Source organism: Argopecten irradians, chromosome 5 (assembly GCF_041381155.1).
Source record: "Argopecten irradians isolate NY chromosome 5, Ai_NY, whole genome shotgun sequence".
NCBI classification, from domain to species: Eukaryota; Metazoa; Mollusca; class Bivalvia; order Pectinida; family Pectinidae; genus Argopecten; species Argopecten irradians.
Window position 1 is genome coordinate 31,123,136 of NC_091138.1, and position 10,359 is coordinate 31,133,494.

Genomic DNA, 10,359 nt, shown 5'->3' on the forward strand with positions numbered 1-10,359 from the left:
ACGATAAATTACGTGTGATGGTTCGACACGCGGTGACCACACTTTACAGGATACTTCAAACAAATAATGAACTGTCACCCTTCTACTTTGTCTGTTATTAACATACATACAATGTATATCCTAATAAGGAATAATCTTATCGGAAAAAAGTTAGGCATTGATAATCAGCTTTGACTGTTTAGATAAGAAGCTTATGTGTGTGACATATATTTCGTTGAAAACCTACATCTTGTGCTTTAAGGTAACAATTTGTTTCAAATAAATCATTCGATAAAACAAACTGCAAATCTACTTTCTTCTGTACTTCAGACAACAATTCGTTTAAAATACATCATTTGATATAACAAAATACAAATCTAAATTCTGTGCTTAAGGCAACGATTCGTTTAAAATACATGTACATCATTTGATTTAACGAAATGCATATCTGCAAATCTACATCCTGTGGTTCAAGACAAAGATTTTTTTCAAATATATCATTCAATATAAAAAAAACAAATCTACATTTCGTGCTTCGAGACAACGATCCCTTTCAAATACATTCATATATCACTCGATATAACAAAGCTCTAACCTACATGTAGTTCCATGTAGTTCTAGCTCCTGGGTATTATAATCAATCTATAATGTGTCAGTGCTAGGTTCAGGGTGGTTTTATTTCCCCTATAGGACCGATATATTTGATATCCACACGACCTTACAACATGTGTCTGTCAAACGACTGTGAAGTTACCAATCGAAACAAGGACACGGTACGATATAATATAAGTTATTGTCGTAAGTGGAATCAAAATCGTGACACAACAATTGGACGGAATTAACTCCAAGTATCTTTGAGAGAATGGAAATTATTTCCAGGCCATGTTTTTCACTCGATATTACATTTTACGCATACTGGCATACTGCTTTTACCAAAAATAGAATTTAGAATGGACTTTTTCTATCAACAAATTCCTTTAAATGATTTCAGTTGTTTTATGCGATAGATAGTTAAAGACCAGCTCAAACAAACGACCACTGTATATACTGTACCAGGGTCCGGATGTTCAAACGGTGATTTGATTAATCACATCAGGAGTGAAATGTTCATTTCTGGTTTTGCTTCCAATCCTGTGATTACGTCTTATTTAATGTGGCCGAGCAGATAGAGAATGTACCCCAGGCATCAGTAAAGTTTTGTCAAGTCATCTTCAAAACAAGTAATCTTGATTTGAAAATTGTTATTAAACTTTTATTAGAATAATCACCTTTTGAACATCTTGGCTCCAAGAAAAGGGATGACAAAAATTAAATTCATACACCAAGATGCGCTTATATATGTATGTCATATGGTTATGTTAACGAATAACATTAAAAAATATAAAATTCATAGAAAATACATGGCCTAAGATAACAACGACAAGGCGGCAAAATGTCAAATGTCAAATGCTTTACACTAGCGTAGTTTTATTGTAGCAGAAGGTTACTTATACACACTTAAAGTACTATATAAGACAACTCCCAAGAAAGGCACTTTTACAGCAATCTTACAAACGAATAAAGACAATACACGACCGCGATGAGTTAGAATATCGTGGCATTTGATAGCGTCTGATTAAATCCATGCGCAATGAAAGTAAGAGCAATCAGTATCGGAAGATAAGAAACAAAGAGATATTTGGAAATGTAGAGACAAACGAAAATATAAAACAGGGTAACGAAAATAAAGCACGTCATACGATTTCATTTGGGCATACAATTACAGACTGGCTTCTTGTATTCTGACATCATTCTATGAATCCTTAACCGCACCCAGATATAATGCAAAGCTAAGAAGACGTGGGCAGCTTTAATCTCTGGTCTGCTAATGCTCTATACAATTCTATCTAACAACCGATATTGAAACTGTGATGTTTCATTTGTTATGAAACCCTTGGGACACACTTTAGTATTTAAACATTTATAAGGAACATTGATAAGCTGCATATACTAACAAACTCTAAGCCCGTACATATCAATAATGTCAAGTAACACGGTTGATGAGTTGATATTAAGTGTATTTCATTTTGAAATTACCAATCACTTCGATTCATTTATGGTGAATCTGTCATTTATAAATGATCCGGCATGTAGGTATATTTTACACCCATTTACAACAGACAAGAAAACGAGTTCAGATAGATTAAAAAGTGACGGGTGATTGTTAGCGTATGTTTTCGCTGTTTAATATCCGGCGTATCACGAACTTTTCACCGTAGGATCTGTCACCGCTCAAGGAAATAGTGCGTTATTTTGGAGACGTTGATCTTAAAAAGATTACAAAAATTGACACACTATGTATTAAGAGTATTTTTAAAACTTATACTGCACCATTTAGATGTTTCCTGTGTTAAGATCGTCACTAAGAAACAAACCTTTTGAAAATTAGAATTAGAAGTGACAAAACAATTAAATGGCTTTTTCTGGTCCCCAACCTGGATATTTAATATTTTAATGTTGGTTGATATTTCTTTCCGATAATCAAGAGATGTTACATTTCATTTTAATCATTGTTTCGCGAACTTGAAATCAGCATGAGATACTTGCAAGGCATATGCAACTTCTTTTTCTCTGCATACCCCGACCTCTAGCAACTACCAAAACCTGACATGCATTTCAATAGCCTGACTTATAGATAACATGCAAACCGAAAACACTAATACTAAACCAAATCGCTCTATGTTATGGTAAGGTTATGTATTAAAGGTTAAGTATGATTGAGTGCGTTGCCAGATAAGATTATTAACAAGGTTAATAAAGAAGTTATCGATGAAGTGAAACAAATAAGTAGTAACCACGTGTACATGTGTGTAATGCTTGACATTTGAACTAGACTTTAATGGTCCCGGATCAGTCCAGAGGTAACATGCGCATACTCTCCGTAGAAACTACATTTATTTTCCTGTCAAAATTCGCGCTTGATAGATTAGAAAATTGCTACAAAGAACACTGGTACACGGGGATGGGGCCCGTTTCGTTACTCACATTTACCGCTACTCGCCTGACATGTTTTATAGAATAAAATCAATGTCCCAAAGTTTTTTCTCAAGTTTAAGTGTAATTCAACCACGTCTATCATTTTCATCCAGAATAGTATTACGTCTCTGTAGATCAATGTATCTACATTGATAGGTTACGTCTAGATCAGACAAAATCATAAAACAAAGATAGGTTGCAAAGAGTAACGGCAATGTAGAAAATTGATTTTGTAAAGTTACAACATTTCAAATTCACAACGGACTATAGAAAATAAGATGACTTGTTGTCACGCCTCGGTTAATTTTATCGTTATCTTCATTTCAGATCTCCAATGTCATCATTAAATACTTGTCCATAACACATTGCGACTCCCAAAGTGATTATTTGTCTAGATACGTCAATACATAGCAGATATATCAAAGTACATGAATCATGACGTGGTATCGGATTCATTAAGATGTAAATGTTTTATTGTCATTTAACGACATTTGTGACGTTTACCCATTACCCAAGGCATAGACAAATTAGACACCAATTACATAACAGTAGACAGAAAATATGCACTTCCATCAATTCAAAGGGGAGGCAAATCTTGTCTTAATTTTTATATAAAAGTGCATGTATATTTCATTTATTTTTTTATAATGTATACAATCTTCATTATTTATACACTAAGTGCTTTTGCTAGTATGAATATTTTATAGCTATTAAATGTCAATATGTTGCGGACATACCATTACTTAGTACGTATTAAAAATGTATGTTCGTTTCATCTTAATGCATTTGTTATAGGAAACAACAAGACAGATGTACATTTTTCTTTACTCCATTATCTTCGGTTGGTGCTGGTGCAGTCGTAAATGTCTCTACCCGAGACAATAATCCAAGATTTGACGGTTTTTTATTATCACGTCAAAAACGGTATTGCATTTTACTTTGTACAGACATATGACTCTATTAGACGCAATGTTGTGTGAGAATAATTTACAATCAAACTTCGAAATAAACCTAAAGCGCGTGCCAAATCTCGCGGGAGTCTGGACCAATCGACGAAGACGCCATCCTAAGGAACCCATGCACACAAAGCATTACGATGCATTGACAAGGCATAGGGCAATAAATCCCCGTGTATATTTCCAACAGCGATATGGATGTTATCTAAGCTTAATGAGGAACGTATGGGTCATCAGCTGGTTCTATCGCTAGGTATGAAAGACGTCAAGCTCTTTCTGTTTTACAGAAAGTACTTCTCCTGAAATTGGATATTTCATTTCAGTCGTGTATTAGGTGCCAAAATAAAAATACATTTGTCTCGAGTGTCCACATATAAATTATACATGGATACAGTCAGGTCCACCAAAATATCGTAATAAAATATCAAGTTATCAAAATCCAAATATTGGCCGATAATAACTGTTTAAAAACGCGTGAATTGACAATATTTGTTTGGACCGTACCCGCGTGATATTAGGGAAAAGCAACCAATTAAGGAGTTGCTTGTTTCAGCGCGAAGGCCAAGGTGTTGTGGGGTTTGTTTTTTTTTTGTGTTTTTTTTTTTTTTTTTTTTTTTTTTGGTTTTTTTTAATGGTGTCATGTTGACAAAAACGAATCTTATCTGTAACTTGCATTTTACTTGGCTCATAATATAACGTTATCTCAAAACATAAAATGATAGTGTCGTCTTCCAAGGCCTGATACAATGATGCACTGATTTCGTAAAGAAAGAAGTCACTGACGACATTCGGAATTTCGTGGGATCGTGCATAAAACATCATTCAGAGCTCATTCTGATTTTTTGTGTCAACCCTCCATAACATGAAACAAATCAAGAAGAATTAAAACAAAAATGTGAACTGATTATTAGGGGTTCATGTATAACAATTCATCGAAACTATTGCTGCATTGCGATAAGCATGTGTTAATGTCACTGCATCGATTGCAAAGAAATGCAATAACATCTGCCAATAGTTTCACCAAATATCGACTGTTTTCAATAGCGTTGTCGTAACATCAGAAGTTTTTAAAGTTTATAATTCTATAACTATTGAATAAAAGATACTAATAGTAATGCACCTGAAAGTAAATTGTATAGTATCATCCATCTATTTTAGTAGGAATTGTTCTGCAGTGATAAACAAAACTTTAAATGTCACTGATTTGAGATGATGTGTAGTTAAAATTCAGTTTAAATGACAGTAGTTTAACTACATTCTGACATTAGACTAATGATAAAACTTATCACAATCAAATAGTGTAATATCAATAATAATGTAATAACGATTCCACAATAACAATTGTATTGTAACGGTAGAATAATACTAAACGCAACGGGAGAGGAGTGGACAGGCCAAAAACCTTCAACTATGACTTGCGAGATGCATCATCAACTTACCATTACTGGTTAGTAACATCTCAGTGAGTGAGAAAATACCTTTAGTATGAGTATGTTTGATTTAAGATTTAAAGTAGAACACAGGCATAGTTAATGCTAAAATAGTTCATGAGGTATAGATGCCTATATAGATCGAAGTTACGGTAAATCAAGTAAAAGCTGCGACACCCACCCAATACTCTAAAGTTTACATATTTTCTGTACCCCAGCATTTACAACCTTTTCTTTTCTTTTTTTAGCGGTTGATCTACTTTGTCGATATTATCTAAATGATTTTTTCCTTTAATAAAAATCTCGATTGAAAGTTGAATCCAATGCTTATAACTAGTAAACAAAATTAAAGGACTAAAATTCCGTTATCAAAGTGGGAGAATGGATTTAGTCACGTTTTGCGGTTTAAAAAAAATGTGAACATTTTGCTAATAGAGCTGCAGTATGAACAGAGATCGGAATAAAATGAAATTCAGAAAAAAAATAATTAAGAGGAGTAGAAATGACTCTTCTACTAGCAACACATTTGACATGTTCGCTCATGATTCATTTTCGGAGACTAACTTAATCGCGCTACGTGATTTAATGCCTGGCAGTGAATGAGAGAATGCATAGCTTAATTAGTTTACGATACCACGTGTTCTAATTGGTGGTTTGGCCACAAACCTTACATCACTCGGCCTCAACACGTGGGTCTGGCAAATATATCAGCTTGTAAACAACCTCTGTGGTCCTCTAGTATTTTACAGAGCCATTGGTTTTCTACACCATATACTGTATTGTTGGTAATATTCGCCGGGGTTTTAATTTTGCTAGATTCAATGAAATCCGCGAAATATATCATGGTTCTACGTATTATAGCCTGTCGTAATAATGACGCTTCCAAAGGCTACTGGGATAATTCGCGAAAACAAACCCCCGCGAATAACTTTCAAACAGTAAATCGAGAAAATTAAAAGTGTACAGTACATGTATCACTGAATATTCCCTAGTGTTTTCTTTTGCTTTATTGTGGATTTTAAATAAATTCATTGATAGAAATATTTGTGAGATTTTAGCGTTTTGATGATTTCAAATAATTTCGTTAACTTGGTAGCATTACTCATGAGTCATTTCTTTCGCTTTTTTGTGGATTTCAAATCAGTTCGTTGATAGAAATAGTCGTGGTACGTATTGATACCATTGCTTGGAATGTTGTTTAAAACAAAATTCGACGTTTTCTCATTTTGGTTTGATTCCAAAACGTTAACATAACAAGATTTTTTCTATATTATTACGTCAAACTTTAGTAGCCTATTATTACGTCAAACTTTATGTAAATTGTGAACGTCATTTGATAACATTGAGAATTATCCTTAAACAATAATAGTAAATCAAATCGGTTATTCATAGCTTATTCTTTTGCAAGAATATATGAGAAAAAATATATGTATATCTTACTGTTAGAATAAGCTATGTGTAAGGTGTTTCAGGTCCTCTATCTGTCCCCGTGCTTAATACCAATCAAAGATACCAACTGCGCTTGACGCCATATTTTTTTAACTTCTGTAGATACACACATGAATTACGATTAACTTTTCGTCTTGTTTTCGAACAATGTTACACACATGAATTACGATTAACTTTTCGTCTTGTTTTCGAACAATGTAGTCAGGTTGAATATGAAATGTTGGTAAGCATTGATTGTGACATTACATGACTGCAAGCGTAACGTCATATTTTTCAGAGAAACTGACGTGAGTTTTGATAACAAAATAATAAAATAACAACATAATAATAAATAAACACCCTAAAGGGGAATAAGTCTCTTATCTGCAAAACAGAATTTAGGTACCAGGTGGCACTGCAGTGGTAACCAGAAAGGAAGATGATTCGTATGACAACGTATAGAAAATATCAAATACGCTGTTAAGAACGAAAAGCTATGAGCGTCTTATGTGTCACGAAATATGACATTACAAAGACAGACTCAAGATTAATCAAATTACTGTCTCTTATTGAATGAAAGGAAAAGTTACATCATATAATTATGATATAATGGCTAGTTTTACTATAACTCTTATTTAATGATAAAAAAAGCGACATCGTTATATCCCATTACGACGTAACGAGTAATTGACATGAGTATTATTAAAACAAATTGATGTAGTTAAAGCAACACAATTCAATGGAACTTATTCATTTTATGAAAATAAAGAATTTGGGCAAAAGTGAACACAAGAACGCTTCAATGTAACAACATTACACATTATATTGCAATGTATCAATTATCGAAATTGATGAAGTAATAAAAAAAAATATTATTGATTTAACAGCATCAAAATAGATACAAATCGTATTGCATTGACATGTTCTGTAAGCTAGTGTTAAGTAGGAACGATTATGTTCTTGTACGAGCAAAGAAACTATCATTTCTTCACTTTGAGCATTTTAATTTCAGAGACATGTGAAATGAAATGTCAAATGAAATTATGAGTTATACATCATTCTAAAACAATATTATGAATATTTAAAGGGTTGTCTTACACTCTAACCTTGAAATAAACCACTAGTAAATGGTTTTGAGATAAGTCCCGTATAACATGCCAAAACTCGTATAGACTTACCTTGATTTTTGATCGCAGTCTGTGCATGTCTCGTATATGGTCCTTATTACCAGGTGCCGTTCGTTTCCATAATAATATCCCAACAATAGAGTAGGTAATTGCTAGAATTAACAAAGGTACTAGATACGTAACTATGAATATGAAAATAGTAAAAGTTCTCCTCGCACCATTACTAGGCCAGTTCTCCAGGCATTTCTTTGTCCCGTTCCCAAAACCTGACATTTCTGTCGCACGCCCAACGAAAAACATTACAGATCCTAAAATGAAAGCACAAATCCAGATTACAATTATACAATATTTTGCACGTGCATGCGTCAATCGGGATCGTAAAGGGAAAGTTACGGCAAGAAAACGATCTATCCCAATTGCCATATTTGTGAAAACACTTGCGGCAACCGAGAAAATCTGGACAAATAACACAAGTGGACACAGCACTTCCGGAAACAACCATCGACCTAGTATGACATCCGCAAAGGTGAACGGCATGCAGAAAAGAGCCATCATAAGGTCTGCTGCTGCTAAATTAATCAGAAAGGGTCGTAGGTCCGTTCGAGATCTTCGGCCCCGTACGAACACAAGAACAACGAAGACATTTCCGGTTATTGAAAAGATAGTTGTTAGAGTGTAAAGAACAGTTAGCCCAGTTAAAGTGCTATCCGACATGGCCACTTCGTTTGAGAGCGTTTCATTGCCGGTCCCAATGTCCAATTCCGATTCGTTATGTCGAATGCTTGACATGTTAGCGACAGTTGTCATGGTGGCAAGACCATTCAAAAAATCATTCTCATTATCGAGTGGATATATTTGTTTCCCCATGTCGATGATATAATCCCCCATCCTATCTCCTCCCTCCTCTTGAAAGTTACATGGGGTATGTAAAACTCTTTCAAACTGTTATTGAATATCGTACAATCATATCTTTGACACCTGTATAAGCGTTTAGAAGATTATCACGCATCATCATTATGTACACTTGACATTTGTCGACATGCTTAACGCTCCGTATCCCTTTCATGTAAGAAAGACTCTGTAACTAACGTATTTAACTCCTGTAAGCTCGGTTAGTAGTTCAGACTGCCTCGAGGAAACTCGACAGAATCGGTGTATCGAATAGAACAGGCGCGGGAGGTTTGGGAAGCAGTGCTGCTCGGGTGCGTTCGAATTGATCACTAATTAGTACAGATCCGTGCGGTGCGTTGTATGAGAAAATGTATGCAGTGTATATATCGTAGCTATGGTAGAGATTCGTCAGCGGTGTGTGAAGGAGGGGGCGGGCGCGCGTGTATTGTCGGTGTAATCAATACATTCTGTATCACAGAATGGTACATACTGGTTACACCATTATCTATATGTAATGCATCAGGCGGTTATCGACAGTTTTACACCCTATATGTGTGTGTGAGTATGTACGTATCTCTACACTCCCTGTAATATCTCGCCTCCACCACGAATCATTACAGAGGGCAGATCATTAACTACAAAATTCGGATAACCTAAAATTAAAAGAAATATTTCATTTTGCTACAAAAAAATTAAACTATTTGAAAATATGCCATATTTCATGGTTTTTTTCTTATCTTTTTTTTTTTTTTTTTTTTATTTAATGTAATGTTTTTTTTTTTTTTTTTTTTTTTTTTGCTTATTTTCTTTTTTTTATTTCGAATATGTTTGTGTCTTCCGTTGTATAATTTCTTTTGTTTATTTCATTTACATACAGTATATATCAATATTTTCTGCATTGTCGTCATCCATCCTGGCCCATGGCCAAAACAAGACGGGTAAGTCAATATGTTATCAAATTTTAATGCTTAATTACTATGATCTATTATAACGTTAAATACGTATACTTTATTATAATTTAACTAAAATGACACCACCATGCCTAAGATTGTCCAACTATGCCTCGTGTGAGGAGAGTATCTTTTAATGATAACTATACGAGAGAGCATGTATTGCTAGCCTATTCTAAGTTCATATATAAAACATCAAAGTCGACTTCTTATGAACAATTTAGTTTCAAATCGACAACAGCGATTTTGTGCCTGGTAAACTAATTTTTTTCAATAAAAGATTGGTATACTTTGACCTAATTTTGTTCGCGTGAAGCTGGTTGTCGGAGACCTTGCATGTTCTTTGATTTCACCCATCGCGATATCCATATAACGTTATCTTCAGTAGGCAACTCTTCAACAAGGTGATCGAATAATGCCCCATATAGATTTATAGCATGACGTAACGGCAGAATAGCACCTAACACTTAACTAGCTGTTATAGCAGACCTTACTTCTTATTTCTGGATGGTTAAATCTATGTATCCTTTACCTGCGACTTTGATGAACCCCGATGTCAAAATCTAATGGGTTATTTCGAGAT

At 34.3% G+C, this 10,359-nt stretch overlaps 1 protein-coding gene across 1 annotated transcript in view; it reads right to left on the reverse strand.

Moving 5' to 3' along the window:
- The window catches only part of LOC138323514 (QRFP-like peptide receptor), a 54,046-nt gene extending 43,979 nt beyond the window's left edge, over nucleotides 1-10,067 (reverse strand). Inside the window, exon 1 of the mRNA XM_069268168.1 lies at nucleotides 7,987-10,067. Coding sequence (XP_069124269.1) covers nucleotides 7,987-8,823 — 837 coding nt within the window. The 5' untranslated portion in view covers nucleotides 8,824-10,067. The remainder of the gene's footprint in view (nucleotides 1-7,986) is intronic.
- Between the last annotated feature and the right edge of the window lie 292 nt (nucleotides 10,068-10,359).